This window comes from Balaenoptera ricei, chromosome 19 (assembly GCF_028023285.1).
Source record: "Balaenoptera ricei isolate mBalRic1 chromosome 19, mBalRic1.hap2, whole genome shotgun sequence".
In the NCBI taxonomy this organism is placed as follows: domain Eukaryota; kingdom Metazoa; phylum Chordata; class Mammalia; order Artiodactyla; family Balaenopteridae; genus Balaenoptera; species Balaenoptera ricei.
In genome coordinates this window covers 39,770,102-39,791,260 of record NC_082657.1, presented here as the reverse complement: position 1 = coordinate 39,791,260, position 21,159 = coordinate 39,770,102, and the positions used below count along the sequence as shown (strand labels likewise).

The 21,159-nt window shown below is 37.6% G+C and overlaps 1 protein-coding gene across 1 annotated transcript in view; it reads left to right on the top strand.

Moving 5' to 3' along the window:
* CDH8 (cadherin 8) overlaps positions 1-21,159 on the top strand; it is a 367,669-nt gene that overhangs the window by 250,818 nt on the left and 95,692 nt on the right. Inside the window, exon 8 of the mRNA XM_059905876.1 lies at positions 3,137-3,273. Within this exon, the coding sequence (XP_059761859.1) occupies positions 3,137-3,273 (137 nt within the window). The remainder of the gene's footprint in view (positions 1-3,136; positions 3,274-21,159) is intronic.

Here is a 21,159-nt window from a genome sequence, read left to right as displayed (position 1 = left end):
ATGGGACATGATGATTATGGTGATTTGATGATGATGATGAACATATCTTCAGCACCTACTAAGCACCAGAGACTGATTTATGCTTTATTTTTAATCTTCACAACCAGACCTGGGATCTGAGTACTTCATGTTTGACCAGTGAAGAAACTGAGGCTCAATGAATTTGTTAATTATCCCAGAAACAGCAATGTATAAATAATAGAGACATAATTTATTCCAAATTTGAGGTCTGGATGACACAGGTTTTTAAAAAAATTTTTTTGATGTGGACCATTTTTAAAGTCTTTATTGAGTTTGTTACAGTATTGCTTTTGTTTTATTTTCTTGGCTGTGAGGCATGTGGGATCTTAGCTCCCTGACCAGGGATCGAACCTGCACCCCCTGCATTGGAAGGCGAAGTCTTAACCACTGGACCACCAGGGAAGTCCCTGCATAATATAGTTTTAAATAAGGGATTAAACAAACAGCATTTTTTTTTTAATGTCAACTTCCAAAACCCTTTCATTGTTCCCAGTGCTACTACTAGGCCAGAAGTTCTAGGCATTTACTGGACAGCAATCAAATAGCCATGGAGTGTGTTTCAGATTTGGGATTCATGAGTATCAGTGATTAGACTGATTTTCATTTACTGTGGCCTCTGGGAAACTGGTAGATGCATGAGTGTGTGAAATATCAGCAGTGAGATAATAAAATTACTAGAACCCAGCAATGCCTGCAAAGTTTATTTATGAATATGATGCAGATAGTGATAATTAATCCTCTGGACATTTCTTAGCTCTTTTAAGAGACAGAGTGTTCATGATATCTGGAGCAAAACCCGTGTCTTTTCAGTTATTTTACAGTTAAACTTGGAACTTCATTGGTCTAATCAACAATCATTGTTCCCCAAGAAAAGGGTTTTTAGTCTTTTTTTTCTCATAATACAACAGATTCAAATGTTTTGCAATGAACACTTCCTCATGCTCAGGATTATTTTGCAAACACTGTTAATTCAGATATGCCTCTGGGTTCTTAAATCCTTTCTGAATTTCTCTAATCATCCTGGGGGTTAGGCATGGGGTTGGTTTGTAAATTCCTGGTGTATAGATGCATGTCAGTGTCTTAGTTTTCTTTATATCTAAGTCTTTACTGTACCAGGAACTATAATTTCATGGTATATGTTTTTACCAAGGAATTCAGCAATAAGCTATTGTCAATAAAATTAAGTGTTTTTTAATATTATTCCAAAATGTTTAGTGATGCTTGTGTTTGGTGGGGAAGATTCACAGAAATGCCTTTTTTCTTGGTATTTGCATCTGGTATAAGTGATATAAATATCCTTTCTAATGAAAAAGAAATAGCTAAAAGGAGGAAGGAGTTATCCATATCCCTATATGTCTCTCTATCTACCTATCATCTATCTACCCATCCATTTATCCATCCTTCTTTATAGGTAGATGTAGATTCAAATAAGTAGATACACATAAATAAGTAGATATATGTAAGGTACATATATATGTTTGCAATGAAATCCACTAAAATATTAACAGTACAAACCTACAGTCAGAACACTATGGGAAATTTTTTTTTTCTCATTTTGTTATAATAACATAGTCTTATTCTTAATGATAGAATAAATGTCCATAAAAACCATGTAAAAAAATAAAATATGCTAAGCTCCAAATAGCCATGGACCATGTTTCATATTTAGCATTAACGGGTACCAATAAATCGATTTCATGTGCACTTCTTAGGAGGTCACCTCAACCATAATGGTTTTCTTCAGTCCTTCCTCCTAGATGGGATTGTACATGGCCTTGGTCTTAGTTTGGCCTTCTACAGATATGGAATACCATAGACTGGGTGGATTAAACAACAAAAATGTATTTCTCACAGTTCTAGAGGCTGGGAAGTCCAAGATTAAGGCACCAGCAGATCCAGTGTATGGTGAGGGCACATTTTCTGGTTTACAAATGGTTCTCTTCTTGTATCCTCATTGGCAGAGAGCAGGGAAAGAGCCTATGTCCCCTTCTTTTTCTTCTTCTTTTTTTTTTTTTTTAATGAGGTCATTAATCCCATCAGGAGGGCCCTACTCTAATGACCTATTCTAACCCTAACTACCTCCTAAAGACCTTACTTCCAAACACCATCACATTAGGAGTTAGGATTTTAACATATAAATTTTGGGGGAGACACAAACATTTAGTCTACAGTATCCTTCTTTGAGCCTCTGTTCCATCCTGTTTTAGTTTATTTCACTGCTTATTTATAGACCGATATTTCTAATTATGCCTTGTGTTCCTTAAGACATATAGCTTTTTGTATTTGGCATTCCATTGCCAAAGCTCAGATACTGGTATATAAAAAGGATATTAATGTTGTGAAAAAAATAATTCCTGTATGATCTTGATACTTAGTGTTCCCGAGAAGCACTTGGCCATAGACACAAAGCATCTTAATGTTGTCTTATCTGGAAGAGTTTTCTCAACAGAGGAACTACTAACCTGCCCATTTAAAGTTTTAAATTTCATGAAATTGTGTGTTGTAAATCTGCTAAAATATCTATTCCAATTTAAAAAATTTCACTAGAGAATCAGTAAACATCTGATTTCTACAGACAGAGACAAATAGGAGACTAAATATATATTTTACTTAAACTGAAAACAAAACAAACCAACAGCAGCAATGACAGTAACACATACATACCGTGTAATCAAATGCAAGTTTTACACAAACATACATTTCCTTTGAACTGCCATAAATAACTTGCTGGCTAGTGCCATCCTGCTTTGGGCTTGGGTTCATTGTTTTATATGGTATTTTGTGGCAACTGCTAATTATCATAAGCTGTCCAATAAATGTGATGGATTGTCCAATTAACTCTTCATCAGCATCCATTTTTGAAGATGTTACCTATTGAAACTGATGGCAGTTTATGACCTCCATGTTGCATATGTAGCTAATTACTCCTTAGACAATAATTATTAAGTTTCTTATGCTGCATTCAGTCATTTCGTTTTACAAATTATGATGCCATTGTGTTTCCCAATTCATTTGACTTCGCAGCTATGGCTCTCTAAGGATTACTAAAGATCTGCTGTGGAATGTATGGATCATATAAACATTGAAGTAGATTACAAATGTATCTGTTTTGTAGGTTTTCCATCGACCGGCACACCGACCTGGAGAGACAGTTCAATGTTAATGCAGATGATGGGAAGATAACGCTTGCAACACCGCTTGACAGGGAATTAAGCGTGTGGCACAACATAACAATCATTGCTACCGAAATCAGTAAGTGCCTGGGTTTGTTAATTTCTTCCTTATGTGGCTGGGTTCAAGATTGTAATTATAGTTTATGCCTAGGGATCATATGACAAGTGGTCCCAGTTTCTATTAGATATTTTGGCATTGGAACTTATTTTATTGTTCCCGAGGAGCCTTTGAATGCATCGTCTCAACATGAAATAACTTACACTGTGGTAAATGACCAAAAAGTTGCAATATATGTGGGAAGGAAACATTTCTTCTATCCAAGTATTCTTATATCTATATCTGTTGTTCGGCCATCAAAAACAATGTTTTGCATATTAAAATATGGGGAAAGATTTAGTATAAAAGGGTAGGTTAAAAAAATAGAATTCAAGAACTATATACCATAATTTAAATAAGTGGACCCTAACGTATATATTATATTCGATATAGAAACTATTACTCACATATTTAAACTATGCATATATACATACATATATACATGCAGAAATACAGAAAGAAAATTTACACTGTCAATACATATCATTTTGGGGAGATGAGATGATAAATGATTTTTTGGTTTTGTTTTTTAGAATTAATATGTCTTACACAGTAATCATGGACTATTTAAAATTATATCTTCAACATAAAATTTTTCATAAATTACATGTGAAAATGTAAGCTTTTTTTCAGAGGAGGTTCCAGGGTTGTTAAAATAACACATGTTAGTCTTTCTGCTAATTTTTAATGAGCACAGCTTCTTTGATTACACTTAATGACACTATAATTGAGTCTCTAAACAATAGCTATATGCTGAAATTTAATGCTATTCTGTCTATGAGAACCCACACTCTGTCTCACCAGTTTTTTTATATACGAACATGCAAAGGGGATGTGATATTCATTTTCTTTCCAAGCAAAAGACATTCTGCATATTACCTGACTTTATTTTTCCATAAAGGAGCTGATGAGGACTTCACAGTTTACACAAGTGCAAGGGAGACATTACATTCTTGAGGGAATTAGGGTAGAAGGTATCTGAATAAGGAAATAAAAACTCACAATAAGAAAGATTCATGGGCATACATATGTAAAGGACATCAGCCCTAAGATCTGCTCTATGCTTTCTCTAAAATCTCCTCTGGTTTCACAGCTAATGTCTCTGAGATACGTTGATAAATTTGTCTGTAAGAGGAAGAGTAATCTAGACCTTCATGAAGGGCGTGGTTTTTCCTTGTTCTGAGATGTGGGGTAATGTCTTCCACGGAGTCTTACTAAAAACAAAAGAAAACAAAACACAACCACGGTGTGAAAAAGTGACGATTCAAGAGTGAAGAATGTTTCTTTTGGCAACTCAAAGCAAGCAAAGAACCTGCTTGATATGGAATGAAAAAAGAGCTTTGGAAACTTCGGTGTTTTTCCTTATTAGAAGTACCATTTTCTTCTCCAGTATGTGACTCTGGCAATAGTTTTCCCTTGTAACGTTAAGGGATAAAGGAAACCAAGCATCCCATTTGGTGGCTTTGGTTTATTAGAAGTCTTAACCCCATCTAGATATGAAATTTTTACAATTTACAATGTTGAAGCTGCATATCACCTTAAGCCTCTGAGAAAAACTATATCTATTTAGATTGGTTTGAGGCTATATAAAAACGCTCTAAAGGACCATGGTTTTGTTTAAAGTATGTAGGCAATAATTACGTTTAAAATAATTTTCTCATATATTGAATATAAAAACCTACTTGAGTTCACCTTAATCTATGGCACTTTTTTTATGAGATGGATGCCTTCACTTAAATATTCATCAAGGAGGCCCTAATAATAAGAATCCAGGTACTCCATTGTAAAGAGTAAAAGGAAATGAATACACAGAATAGGTGGTTAGGAAATATTTCAGGGGCAATCCAGAAACAAAAGTCTCATTTGCAAGGAATCACAGACAAGTAAGGACGACAGATACAAAGCAGATGCTCTGGGATAATGAGCTGTTAATTCTAGGGTGACAAGGGCACCAAACCAAATAAGGGAAGACATTCATTTGTTCATTCACTCAATAATTATTTATGGAGTCTTCGGTACTTGCCAAGCACTGTTTTAGTGACTGAGGATATATAGCAGTGAACAAAATAAGAAAAAACCCTGGTCCTCTTGAACTTTTCCTTCTAATGGCACTTGGAAGCCCCTGCATATAAAAGTGTGAGTTGGAATCTGCTGATATATCTATAAAGAATGACACAGAGGTGAGCAAGAAGGTGATGAGTATTGGGAATTACAAGCAGTTCCATGTTGATGGTGTGACAAAAAAGTATGACCACAAACCTCCTTCAATGAACATATGATTGATTAAAAAATATTGAAATATAGATCAGATAAAGTTTTCTTCATGGCTTGAGAGAAATCACTCAAGTATGTCCCAAATTCAAGGTTACAGTTAGCTCCATAGAGACCAAATAGGAAATGGTTCTGTCCACATGACAACCCTCAGCTTTACTTTGAACCTTACAGAATTGAAAATACACAACCCAAACTTACATTATTCTGTTGACATCAGTGGGAGTTATCTCACCTTTTATTACATCCTTTTTTGATCTTTTTTTTTTTTACTCAGAGATTGAAAACTAAACTTTTTTTTTTACTTTTTGCATGTAACTTTCTTAAAACCAACAAGATTGAGAGTACAAAAGAGAACTTTAATTTTAGTCTGTAAAGTATAAGCTGAGGTGGGCATAATTCTAGAAATTTAAATGTAAAATTAGGTTATCTTTTTTTTCTAAATCATGAAAGGAAGTTGAAATAAGATCACAGAGAACTTAAGAAATATTGGAATTACTATGAAAATGGCTTAGAAACTTGTTTTCACTTGGTTTTATTATTTAGCCCATCATGTAATGTTTATCTTCCAAAGCCGCAGACCATGTCTTGGAAAAAAATATTAAAGGGAGATTTATTGTATTTGGATGAGATGAATATTTAAAACCACCCAGGACAATATAACCCCACAGGGGGAGGTTCTAATAAAGATAAAGAAATATTCATTCCAGGGAGAACAATTTAAAATTACTCTCAGATCACCATCTCTTCAGACAAAAGATTTAAGCAAGTGAAATTAAGCTAAAAAATGGATTTTAGGAAAGTCCATCTGTTATCTCTTAATGAGAATGGAGATGTCATCCTTTATCCTCTTGTGTCAGATTCACTTAACCAAGGCTGAGATGCTTCACTGTGTATATTTCCCAAGAATTTCAGAGGTAATAGATCTAACGTGCCATCACAATCAACAGGCACATCTCATTACATGATCTGGCAGTTAGATGCCCAAGTGCTAACAAGAGATTAGGCTTGTATAGCGCATCTTTGCTAAGTAGCTTTGCTAGTAGCATCCCTTGAAACTATTTTGCATGGCTGCTGTGTACCATGGTGGTGAAGGCTTAAAGTAAATTTAGCTAGTAAAACACTGAAAAAGTATTATGTAATCCCTATGGTGCATTTAACTCACATCAGTCTTTGAAAACAGGTACTATTACTGTATGCATTTTCCAGTCAAGGAATCTCAGAGGTTAAGTAACTTGCCCAGAGCCTCCAAGAGAGCAAAGGGTAGAGGCAAGATTGGTACCCTTGTTGCTTAACTGCAGATTACATGTTCTTAGATGCCTTCTTTGGGGGGAACCCTCTCCTATATCTTCTTTCCTTCCATCCTCCTGCTTAAATCGAGCTTCTGACACTGCCACATCATTTCCTGAAACAAGCGAATGAAATAGTTCTTCTGTGCAAAGCGGAAGGCTGGTGCAGGGACAAGAGTGCAGTGGAGGAAAGAACAAGCCTGCATTTGCTCAGGCCCTCCTATTCTAACGTTTATAACCCAGGGGAGGAACATTGCCTAATGGACAAAGCCAGCCTTTGGAACTGTTCAGATGGGAATTCTATTCCCATTTTCGAGATCAGGAAACTGAGGAACATTTTAGGGGACAGGATTTTTCAATGAAGTTCACAGAGAACTTGACATGCCCAGCTGATCCCAGTCACCTGGGTTATTGTTCAAACCAGAGTTCTGGTGTTTGCCTAGGACCTACGGAATCAGAAACTCAAGACAGCCATTCAGGAATCCACTTTTCCCAAGTTCTCCCCACCTCCCTTCCACCCTCCCCATCAGATTCACATTATAATTTAATTATATGATAATTAATATAATTTTACATTATAAACATAATTATGATATTTTGAAGGAAGGCAGAAAAAGGTGACGTGTTCTTCTGTTTGTGTGTTTTGGTCTCTATTTTGTGTTATTCCTGTGGTGACAGGTGATATGTCACTGAGCTGAGGTTTGAGCTAAGGCTTGTCAGATGATGCACAAGATCCCTTTAGGTTGGGTAGTGTAGTAAGACCTACTTAAGAGAGCGACATGGGTAACTAGCTCAGCTGTCAGAGAGATAAAGGATATTGGGGGACAGTAAAGGAAAAATTTGCTTACAATAAGAGTCTCTGCAGGGGCATTTCAGAGGTATTGAATGCCAATTTTAGAGTGTCCTTCCCAGAGAAAGTGGTGATGTGGGATGGAAAGTGGAGAATCCCGCTGACACTGTGTACCCGAGAGCTGGCAATTGGCATTTACAGAAAGCATACTATTATTGGTTACCTGAAAGTATTGTAAAGCAGGAAGCATATAATTGCCCATTAAATTAATCTCTTTGAGTTAGTGATAATGCATTGCTCTAGCCCACTACAGTGGGCTGCACACAATATTGTCAACGAAGCTTTTCACTAATGATGGTTAAATCTCCCAGGGGACATACTAGTTTGATAGCACTTAAGGAATGTTTCTTCCTGACATAGGGCCCAGCTGCCAGAATAATTGCTTTGTCCAACCCAGGCTACTTAGGAAAAATACATCTTTATAGGGAGCTCATTGTTGCGAGAAATTTTGGGTCCTGGAGTTGGATGGAGTTGGCCACATTTTGCCCATATAACCTTGGGCAAATTATTTCCTCTCTCTTGCTCTCAGTTTTCCCACCTGTGAAATGGGAATCATAATTGTTCTTTTAAATTTAGGTTGTAGTAAGAATTGAATTAAAAGTGATGGTACTATACATTTTACCTTAAAATCTATCTGTAATCTTTAGAAATTGATGAATAAATCTCATATGTTCTTGTTAAGACAGCCCTAACCTGAGGCTTTGAATAACAGCTTAATTTTAAATTATTTATTTGGTTTATATTTTCTTTTACCCCTTCTCCCGACAACAACAAAATTGGTAGTCGTGACCTGTGTGTTACTGCTGGGTGCAGTTGTGTTTCTTCATTGCACAGCCAATATGTTCACTGACCTTCCTCTTGTCCCTGGTTCGGGCATGGTAGATTGACCTGTGCCTAAAGAAAAACCCTCGAAATGAAGCAGGCATATTCTTGGAGAGCCTGATTGAATTAAGGACTTGAGATTTTATATCAAGATCTCGTTCAAATCTGCAGTGTCTCTATCTATTGCCTGTGGCATAATCAGGACTAGAGTTTCTTTAAAATCAATATCATTCCCTTGTATAGAATTGAGTGGAAGCAGATGGAGAGAAGCTATTGTCCAGTTCAGTAACTCTCACAGAAGGGAAAGGATGATGAAAGTCTGAGGTGAACAGTAAATTTCAGGGGCAGGAGTGGTTAAGGGCTCCCAAATATCAGAGAAGCTATAGCACTATGGCTGACTGTCTGGGAATATAGGCACATGGCAAGTTCCTAGCAAGATCCCCCTACCTCAGACAAGCATGCAGGTGCTATAAGGTAGAGATCAGTATTCTTAACAATAGAGATTATAATGAAGTGAAGTGGAAATAAATTATGGGAAAGTGAAGGGGAAGCTACAGTTTCCTGGGAAAGAGATCAGCATCCAAAATAAGATTTCCCTACAAGGAAGAATGGGAGTGTCATTCCAAGTTCAAGGAGAAGCCTGATGCAGGCCCCGCATGAATATCATTTTGTGGGTAACCCACACCAGATTTATTTTAATCACTATAGTGCCCACTTCATGTACAGCTGCTCCAGTTACTTGAATACTGACTTTGGAATCTCTCCCTTAGTTCCTCTTTATTCTGCATCCATTCTACCGATATCCTCCCACCACCTCTCCATCTCTTTCATCTTTACCCCTCCTTTGTTCTAATCTACTGATATTTAGAAAAAGCCTACAGATTGAGACTGGAGCTATATCAATAGATTTTAACTAGGAACTCCTTTAAGATGTCACTATGACTAATAGCCCCTTAGTCCTAACCCAGAAAAAGGCAGAAGGTAAGAGGCTTCCATCCCTATGTCTTGCCCTGGTCTCTTTATAAACCACCCTCCTCAAATCCTGAACAGTAACTCCTACTGTAGACAACTGTAGATAAAGGATAGAAGTACGCAGCAAATAGTAATTCAAGGTTTTCAGCTGCAAGTTGTAGCAAACTGACCAGTCATAGCAAATGGTCATCTCCAGATTTGAGGGTACCAGATTAAGGTGGGGCAGGTAGGGGAGGTCCTAGATATGTGAAGAGATTATAAAGATTGGAGGACAGTAGGTTGATTTACCCTCAGCTACCGTTTCTCTGGGGACAGAGGAAGCACATGGACTTGGGAAGAAAGTGCAGACATCAGTCTACAAGTCAAAGAGAATAACATATGAATTAAGTGGCCAAGTTTATAAGTCAGTTTGCTTGGATGGAATCATAATTTTTTCATTCAATCACACTCACGCCATGTAAATTACTTCTTTCTGTGGCTTAGTTTCCCTATTTATAAAATGGGGGATATATTGAAACACCTTTAGAGGTGTGTGATAAGGAGTGAATATGTTTACATCCTAATATCTTTCCTAACATAGAATAAACTTCTGGTAATAATGCTTATGCTAATATTAATTATCATAACAATAATTATAAAGTAAACATTAATTTTATCACTTTATATAATTAAAGAGGATATGCCTAAAAGTAATCTTTTTGTCATAAAGTAAAACCACCCAGCTTTATTTTGAGAATATACAAATTGTGAGCTTTTGAGGACGTATCATCCTGAGATGACTTGGGAGGTATAATTTTCCAAAAAAATATGTATCCAAAAGGAGGGGCTTCTTTCCTCTTGTCAGTCCTGGCCAGCTTGGCAACCTTAAAAGCCTCCTTCTTACCCCAAACTAAGGTCATAGCTACTGTTACCATGCTTTCTCAGACAGCAGTAGTGCTTACTAGGTAAAACCAAACTATGAAGTCAAATTTTCAGAGCCGAAACATATGCTCTATGTGTGATTTGAATAAGTCTCATAATCTCTTTTAGCCTCAGTTGCTATATTTGAAGTTTGTCATGACAATTAAATGATGTAATACAGGTAAAATGCATAAGACAGAGCCTGGCATATAGGAAGGACTCAATAACGTTTCTTCTTTCCCCTCTCTAGTGCCCCTCCCCCCTCCTTCCTCACCCTCCTCTCTATCCTTCTCCAGACCAAACCTGGTGCCTACTCTCTCTTACATAAACATAAACTTTATGTCCTTTATCTAAACATTCTATTTGTCATTCAGATCTCCCTTTTTCTCCCAGCCACTTGAGCTTAGGAATAAAGGGAACCAAAATAGTCATATGGACATTGATTTGTATTGGTTCACTTCTGCTGCATAATAGACCGTGTCAAAACTTAAAATGATAAAGATGTATTTCTCGTGGTTCTCTGGAGCAGCTGAGTGGTTCTTTTGGTCTGAACTGGTTTTGCTAGTCTATCTGGTCAGCTGGTGGCTTGTCTGGGGCTGGATGATCTATATTGGCACCAAGTGTATATATGACAGGCCAGTTAGGCGTCAGTCAGCACCTCTTCTCTGCTCCACGTGGCCTCGCATCCTCTAATAGGCTAGCTCAGCTCCTTTGGTGCTACTCCCAGGCTTCCATGGAACCGCAAAAGACTGGGGAGCAAGTACTTGCCAAGTCTCTGTTTGCATCAAGTTTGCAAATCCCACTGTTCAAAGCAAGTCACGTTACCAAGAGCAGGTTTAAGGAGTGGAGAAACAAATGTCACCTCTTGATGGGAGGAGTTGGAATTTCCAAATATTATGGGCATTCTTTTTTTGAAAAATTAATTTCACACTGGGATGCTAAATCTCAGTATATATGACCAAGAATGATATGGATCTGTAGCCTACACGCATAGGTACTTCCCTTCTAGATTCCTCTTCTCACATACGTCTAAAATTCTCTGCTCTCACGTCTTACTTATTTGAGAAAAAGGATTGGACACAGTATTTCTAACAGCTGTCAACTGGTTAACTATAGATTCTTTAGAATTTCAACTTAAATAGCAATTTGTATTATTCATAATAAATCTATTAGCACATTTTTAATGCTACAAAAATTTCTCCTACCTGACTCCTAGTGTAAGCTTTAGCAACTATTATTAATCCTTTCCTGTAAGGTCTCAAAGATCCATGCTCTTTGCCTTTAAGAGACTGGTTGAGGCTTATAATACCCATTTATTTGCTTGAGGTTTTGAAAATACCTTTTTCTTTTTTTCGGCCATGCCGTGTGACTTCCGGGATCTTAGTTCCCCTACCAGGGATGATCAAACCCGGGCCCACAGCAGTGAAAGGGCCGAGTCCTAACAACTGGGCTACCAGGGAATTCCTTGAAAATACATTTCTAAAGGGAGAAATTGGTAAAGTCCTTGTTCTCATGAGACATTTTATTATTGCTTTGTTATTGATCACTGTTTTATCCTGGGAGCCTAGCACAGTGGGGCTCCCAGTACATATTTGCTGAGTTAATGAATGAATAAAGGAAATAAGAATTAATACCACAAGATATTAACCTGATGAGTTCTGACTCTAAACAGACACTATTGATTAATTGGTGGAAAGGATCTCTGCTTTTAATATACCCTACTCAGCTCTTTGTTAAAAGTCTTGGGCAGACAAGCACACAGGCGCAATGGCTTTTCTGGATGTTTTAAAGTCATTCTTTCCTGAGTGACTGAAGCTGAGGCATAAAGGGCAGGAATGACTATGCTCTCCTTGTATGAAAATTGTGGGGCACTGACTATGCTCAAAAGGAAGAATTCCCATAGAATATTAACCAATCTAAGGTCAGAGACAGAGACCATGAGAAAGGTGCTGGCAGAGAGGAGCCTCAGGTCCTCTCACTTTTTCCCCAAGGAGCCAGGCTTCTGATCTAAGAACCTTTATTTCTCTTCCCTCTGAGAGCCTGAGGCAAGCCCTGAATTATGCCAGCCCACACTTCATTACCCAACGAGCCCGTTTATCGTTTAATCTGATCTGTATTGAACAAGTGGAAGCAGGTTACAAAGCAGCAAAGCCTAAAGAATGAAAATGCAGCATGTTTTCTGATTACAGGACTCCCTAATCCAGAGCTTAGAAGTCAGGGCTAAAAATAGATGCCAATTCCATCTCTGATCCACCCCCACCCACCTAGCATTTCAGTGCCAGGTCAGGTGGCCCTTTTAGCCAGATGGTAGAATTTTGAACTATGATAACTTGCTTCCATCTAATTTGGGGTGGCAGGGCATTGGTCACTCTACACCCTCACTTATGATACTGATACTTTCTTGTTCCTGGAGTATCTATAGGACAAGGGTTCACCCCACATGATGCCCAAGGTCAAGGGTTACACTGTCACAAAGAAGCAAGGAAGTAGAATGTAAAGAAATTGTCTCTAAGGCATGCATTGAAACTCTAAATATTATTTACTTAAAAAGCATATAATTTGGATTAGGGTGGGATCTCTCCATTGGATGGGAGAGACAGTCTTCTCTGGGAAGATCCTTTGTGGATGGTATATTTTCATCAGGGTCATAAAGTAACAGTAGGCTTTTGTCAGAGATGTATTTCCAAACTAACAAACATCTTGATCCAGAGGAGAAGAGCATAGAATATCTTCTGAAGATTAGAGAACTCAGGAGAGAAAAGAATATATGGTTGGAAAGTTAAGTATAGAAAATTATGATTGCCTTCGGATGCCAGGTACAGGAAATGATCTTATTCTCTGTGTCAGAGGGGCCCATCAAATACATAGAAATATCAAAATAAGGGAAATGTGTGGCTCAGAATATTAGCATTCCAGATTTAGGAGCAGAATAGGTTTGGAGTGGAACAGAGAGCCTACAACCTGGAGAATGAGAAGGGGAAGAATATGGCTATAATGGTGGCTCAGAATCGCCCAGAGAGCTTGTTAGAACATAGATTCCTGGGCCAAAGAATCTGTATTTCTAACAAGTTCCCACGTGAGGCCGATGCTGCTTGCCCAGGGCCCGCACTTGGAGAACCACTGCCACAACCCCTGCAGTCCTGATTCAGAGTAAAACTGAAGCTGCGTTAGAAATGGACTTTGAATGAACAGAAATTGGCATCTGGCTAAAACTAATGAGCAACAAGGAAACTGATGGAGATCCTAAACCTTGGTGAGGAGGATGAAAATAATGATACAATTAAGAGTGACTGCTTACTGTATGCTAGGCAACATTCTAGCCCTTCTCATGCCCTTTATCCATTTAATCCTCACAGCAGTTCCATAAATTGGTACCACCAGTCTCTCATCTCATAAAGAAAACTAAGATACCAAACTTCAAGCTCTCCATGTTTAGGTGCCTAAGTTTGGATTTGATCCTAGGTTTGTCTGGCTCTTCAGCCCAATCTCTGACAATTGAGCCTGCATCCTCTCCTAGTGATAGCCTAATTGCTCCTGAGACATATCATGATTCATGTTAACAAGTCAGAAAACAGAAAAGGTGGTCCATCCTTTCAAAGTTTGAGTTTACAGCCTTCCTTTGACTAGCTCTTTATAAAACAGGTTAGAACACAATGGGATGTCACTGATAGGCTTTTTTCCCCACTGAAAGGGTGGGAGGAGGTCCAGTTGGGGATAATGAATTTAAAATTTGCATCTGTGAACTATCTGTTCCAGGGGAATTTGGATTTTTAGGAACCTCCAGTTCCTAAATTTAAAACAAATTAAAGGGGCTCCTTATATTGAAGTTTGAATGCTCCTGCAACCCACTGAGATAAGCCTGGAATGATACTGAAGTCTGCTCCACACACCTGCTGTTATAATTTGACAATGAATGATTAATAATAGGCTGAAGAAGGGAGACATGGAATAAAACCATGGATGACAAATGTGGAAGGAAAAAGCGTCGACTATGCAGACAAACAAATATGAATTCCAACCTAGTTTACATTAACAACAACCTACTTGAACATCAACAGTTTCCTTGATCAATCTAATGTGTTTATTTATTGGTTAAAAGGAAACTATAATACTCAATAGGGAACTAAAACTCACCTGGTTGATATAGAGAATATATATGCATATATAATTATTATCATATTTCTGTAATTAATATAGATTACATTAATATATTATAATCATCACGTTATATTATAACATATATTATTTATTATAATTTAATATGGTATAATATAAGGATATTCTCTATATCTGTTTTTAGCAATGGCAATAATAATAAAAGCCTCATCACCTGTTCTTTCAGGTGGACTATTGTGAGCTTGATGTTTAAGAGACACTGACAAAAAAAAAAAAAAGAGACACTGACTTTTTAGAACATTCTCTGCCTTGACTTTAACTGTTTTGTTTAGTAAAACAAACAATTCTAATGCACTATGAAGAAAATTTGTGTCTAAAAAAATGTTCTATTTAGCATATATATATATATTTTTTTTTTTCCTAGCTCTTAAATAAGGCTTGTCTTTAGGTTGTGTTTTAGGCACAGTATCTAAATATTAGATTAATATTAATCCTAATAATTTATTATTAATCAATTAATAATAATAACCGATTAATAATAATCGGTTAATATTTGAGTATCTCTGGATATAAAAATACCCACACTGAGCCAGCATTTGATTTCCTGCTGAATTGTTTTTCACATTTCCAATATAATTATGTAGCAGTTACAAAGAAACAAAGACTGAACACAGAATACCAGAATACAACAAATCCGCATTTGTTTATTTAAGAAACGATATAAAAAGCGTGGAAGACAGAACTGATGTGTTGGGTGACTTCTCAGGGAAACTGATAACCTAAAATAAATCTGAAAGTATCTGGATATTTATCAGAAGTGATTGGTTAGGCATGGGTTGAAAAGGCATTTAGATGTTCCACAAATGGCCTCTGGCATATAAATAGGAGACCTTAGTGAAAATGGAAAATACTGAATTATATATCTTTATTTTGGTTTTGGTCTCTGAATGATTGATTTTGTCCCTTGTAGTCTCCATCTTAAAGAGAGTTAAGATCCAATAAATTAGTCAGTAAATGTACCAAATGACTGTTGACTGAGCACACAAAACCTTAGTGAGTCAAACACATTTCTGCACCTCTGTACTAGACACTGTGGTCACGTGTTGTTAAAGACGTAGTTCCTGGCCTGGAGGCGGGGCATCTGCAGTAGGGAGATAATTGCTGGACTACAAGCAGGTTGTCTAATGGAAGGGGACAGAACACATCCTAACAACACATATGAGGAAGAAATTAGCTCTGTATGGTGCCAGTGTCCCTAGGAGTCAAGTGCAGTCCTCTATTGGGACAAGTGAAGAGGAAGAGCAAGAATGTTGCAGGCGAAGGGAATAGCATGAATCCACCCAGGATGTTTTGGGAATTTTGTGATGAAAGGGAGGGACTTGTTGATCTTGGCTTGTTTCAGTCATGGTTATGGGAGCCTCCACTGTATGCGCACTTATTTCCACGTGGACCTTTCTGTTGTGCTTTTTAGCCAACAGGAAAATAAAAATGAACACCCAAGGTATATTGTCTGGTTGTAGAAAGGCTGGAGAAGCTCACTGGTCTTTGGACATCATAGGAATTATGATTTGGGAAAGTTGCATAGATGCATACAGAGCAACTCTCCTACGATCTCCTTTGATTCAGCGTCTAGATCTGTTAAATTTAATAATATCTGTGTATGACAATCAAGGCAAACTAGAATTTGAGATGCTACCTAATTCCAGGCAGAATGACAGTCACCACTGTGTGCAAACATTTGTTTCATTCACTCCTTATAACAGCATTGGGATGGACACATCCTGAGCATTGTTTCAGAAATACATGAAATGAAATCCGGGGAAGTCAGGGAATGTATATGAGGTCACAGATCTAATACTATGAGGTTCAAATCCACCAGGTTTAATACCAAAACCTGAACTCTCTACTGTTTGGTGCTACTAATTAAGTGTGACAGATGGGCAAACAGAGCAAACATCCTTGAAAAATATTAATCTCTGTACAAATGTGTCATTAAATGCCAGGCTTTGTGCTAGGCACTGTACGTTCGGGAAGAAAAAAAATCAGGGAATTAAATTGCTGATAGTCTACTTCGGATAAAAATCATAACAATAAAAGTCATATAAGGTAGTATGTTTATTTTATTCAGCATAGTTTTGCCAAGAAACTTGGCTCATCTACACCTTCACATGAATATTTTTGTCCTTCTTCTTAATGGACACATACTGTAATTATTGTGTCTACAATAGGAACAACTAATTTTAAGAGGCAAGGAGTTGGGTATGATAAATCCATTCAGGAAACATAGGTTCAATTCTTGGACCTATCATAATGGTACTTCTGGACTTCAGAGTTCTCTTTAGCCTGTGGATAAAATGAGACCATCACTAAGTTCTCATCCATCTCGGGTTGATGGATCTTCAGTGGCTGCAGCATAATATGATAATGAAGAGCACAGGTTTGGGGACAGAAAGATATGGGGTTGTAAGCTAACTACAATACCTGTAACTCATGTGATGTTAGGAAAAGTGCTTATCCTTTCTAAGCCTCATTTTCATCATTTGTAAGGTGTACATAATAACATTTTTCTATAGTGTTGTATGCTTCACCTACCATAGTCCCTAGTCTTAAAAAAATCACAGAATGGTTGAAATATACAGGGGAACATGTGGGGGAAGCAAACATCTTTAATCCTTTAAAACATCATATTCAAAGTATGGTCTAGAGTAAAGTCAAGTCTTTTAGGGGTCCCATGAGGTCACAATGTGTTTATAATAACACACAGATGCTATTTGCCTTTTTCTCTCTCATGTTCTCACACGTGAGAGTGGAGCTTTCCAAAGGCTACATGACATGTGTTGGTATCATTGCTCAATGGCTAATGAAATGTGTGTGTGTGTATGTATTATTTTGTTTTAAAAATTAGTTGTGATTTCTAGTTGGTAAATATTGAGAGATATAAGCTAGTAACATGTTTTTATAAATAAAAACTTTTTGATTTCTTCAGTTATTTTTAAGTGTATAAGGAGGCCCTGAGACCAAACTGTTTAAGAACCATGGCCTTAGGAAGGCATTTATCTTCTCAATTAGTTTGAGATATAGTAACAGCAAAAAGTATTGCTATATCTTAGATATCATGTTGATAAAATAATTTATCACCAGCAAAATGTAGGTTGGATATTGAAAGAAGTAATGTATATAACATCTTTCATAGGATTCTTGGTATAGTATAGAGAGTAAGAGCTCACTAAATGTTGGTCATTGTTAAGAGCAGAATGAAAATGAAGTTATCCTCAGTGGAAACAGATTGACATTATAATTGACATTTCTAGGGTCTCATCAAATAAGGCTGCCTTCTCTAGAGACAGCATTTTGTCAGGACAGATCAAGACTTGCCTTCTGCTAAATCCCGGGTATTGTTGTTACTCTTTCAGAGAGGCACATGAGCAGGAATAGGGAATTAAGTATGTCACAGAGATAAAGGCGGGGGGCCCATCCAGGTCTTCCAGAGAGTGACACCCCGGTATAAGGACCAAGCCTGATGTGCTCTTTCAGGACGAGCCCTGCCTCTGGAAATAGGCGGATTAACAGAGCACAGGGCTGCCAGGATTTAAATTGCACATCTAACTCCCATTCCTCTCACTCCATGTTTTTGCAAGCCAATTTTTGTGACTATTTTATTCAGTTTTAGAAACGCTGCAATAAAATATGCTGACCTAGATGATGATGATAATAATGACAACAACAACTATCATTCCATCGTTTCTTGAACTTACTTTCCTCAGAGCTTGACACAGCATTTTGAGTAGTCACCCATGTATTTTACAAAACTTTCCTGTGTGGTTAGAAATTATATTATCTACATTGTGCAGATGAGAAAATCAGATAGCTATTGTGTGTCTTTAAGCTTTAAGGACTTTACAACTAGTACTTGGTGGAGCCAAACTTTGAACCTACGTTTGTCTGACACCAGAACCTCTGCCTTAACCATTGTGCCACACTACAAAGCCTTTGGCGGACATTTTTTCACTGTAAATTCTTTTTTTTTTTTAATTAATTAATTTATTTATTTATCCTTAGCTGTGTTGGGTCTTTGTTTCTGTGCGAGGGCTTTCTCTAGTTGCGGCGAGCGGGGGCCACTCTTCATCGCGGTGCGCGGGCCTCTTAACTATCGCGGCCTCTCTTGTTGCGGAGCACAGGCTCCAGACGCGCAGGCTCAGTAGTTGTGGCTCACGGGCTTAGTTGCTCCGTGGCATGTGGGATCTTCCCAGACCAGGGCTCGAACCCGTGTCCCCTGCATTGGCAGGCAGACTCTCAACCACTGCGCCACCAGGGAAGCCTCTGTATTCCCATTCTTGTTAAGCAAGTGTCTTCCGTGGGCTTGGCTAATGCATATCTGTGCTGAAGCACCATTCTCTTCAGGAATGTGCTGACAGAATAAAGTTTCTGTTCCCACAAAGCTGAGGACAAAACCCTAAATCTCAGTGAATGTAACAAGGTGAATGATATTTTGGAAAATTTAGTCATGAAAGTGAGGCTCTTGCCAGATAAGGATAACTTTGGCCTCCAGATTTCATTTCTGCTAGTAATAGGAATTCCTTACATTTCTATTTTTATATTATATATTTTGTAAACTGATTCTTTATTCTTTACAACACTGAGGCCTCAAAACAACAATATGAAAATAAGCCAGGGCTGGTTGTATTATCCTACATTTTAGATGAGGTAGCTGAAAGTTAGAAAGCTTGAGTTGTTTTCTCAAGATCATTCTGCTAGACAGTGTAAAGTCATTCTGTAACCCTAAGACTTTTCATGAATCTGTAATTAGCATGTGCTTCACTAATATTCGTTTTGCAAGAACAGATATGTACCAGATCGATTCTGGTAATACAAACTGTGAGGATGGTAACAGTATTACCACCTCTTGGTCACTCTGTGTATTACCATCAATTTTATGGAGTAGTTATTTTACCTAGGAACTGTATAAAGAGTGTCTCACACACACTTATAAATCAGGCAGAAATCATCTTGGTAAACACCTTGAAAAGTGTTAGCACATCAGAAGAAATCGAATTGAGAATGGGCGTGTTTCCACTGTCTTCAAGGGAGCAAGATGGCTGCTGCCCTGCTCCTTATAGAGTGCCCATCCTCTCACTTCTCTGCAGATTTTCTTCTCCAAAGCACATAAATGCATCCCTGGAGTTGTGTATGCTTGAGGCTCAGAAGTTTGATCTTGTTTTTAAGGTGCCAGGATAATGTTGGCCTGAAGCTCCTCTTCATACCATTAAGTAACTTGCATGGACAAAAGACTATTAACTTTTCTTAGTACAATAAATATTGAGATAAGAGACTGTTAAGTAAATACATTATATTATCTTCATTTTATAATATTGAGATATATGGAGGTAATTTCCTCAAGGTCACTGAATGAGCACTTTCTAAAAGTAATGTCTACCAAGTCTGTCTTTCTACATCAGTAGACTTATATTCAAGTTAATAGCACATGGACTCCTTGCAAATAACTAAATTTATTCTGGATATAGAGTCTCTCCTCTCTCTCTAACTCCTTTCTCTCCTCCCATGGAATCAGCCTTGGGTTTCTCAAAGGAATGCAGCTAATTTAAAAAGTTTAGGGCTTCCCTGGTGGCGCAGTGGTTAAGAATCCTCCTGCCAATGCAGGGGACACGGGTTCGAGCCCTGGTCCGGGAAGATCCCACATGCTGCGAAGCAACTAAGCCCGTGTGCCACAACTACTGAGCCCACGCGCCTAGAGCCCATGCTCCACAACAAGAGAAGCCACCGCAACGAAAGGCCCACGCACCACAACGAAGAGTAGCCCCCGCTCGCTGCAACTAGAGAAAGCCCGTGAGCAGCAACGAAGACACAATGCAGCCAAAAATAAATAAATAAAATTAATTAATTAATTAATTAAAATAAATAAATAAAAAGTTTCTATCGGTCTATTGCTGAAGTACTGGGTCAAGCCAGATGTGAATTTCAGACCTTGTTTCATATTTGAAAACAATAAAGTTACTTCCTTTCTTATCATAGTTAAAGCCTAGAAGGCAGAAAACAGGAGAACTTTCCTGCATTAATGCGAGAGCATTTTAAAACAATTAGATGCCTATAATACGTGATGTCAAAACATCTGGCAGGAGAAATGAAAAATCAACTGGAATTTATCCACATACAGCCAAGCAACAGACATGGGGGAAAGGCTGGATGAGTATCTCAACTAATTTTGATAAATTCCAGGAGACATAAACCCTAATTGTCCATTTATTAAGTCTTTGGAATCATGGGTCTAATGATAGTAATCCCATCTGAAGGTTGGGTGCCAACTGAAGTGTCAGCTTGCAGCATTTGAAGATCATCCCTTTCTTGGTTTCTTAATTCTCAGATGTCTTCATTCTTTTTTTTTTTTCTGAAAAGTTGTTTAGTTTCTCAGATCTGTTTGAGATTTAGGCATTTGATTTAAGCACTTGATTCAAACAACAAAATCTCTTTAAAAATCACATTATTCCTGCATTCTTATATCTGCCTTACTCACCAAGGTTGGTAGGGTCATAGTTCTACTGGAAATTTTATTTGAAGACTCCAATAGAATAATGATGATGATCTCTTAATTTATCCAGCTTACAGCTCTTTACATGTATTTCATTAATCTTT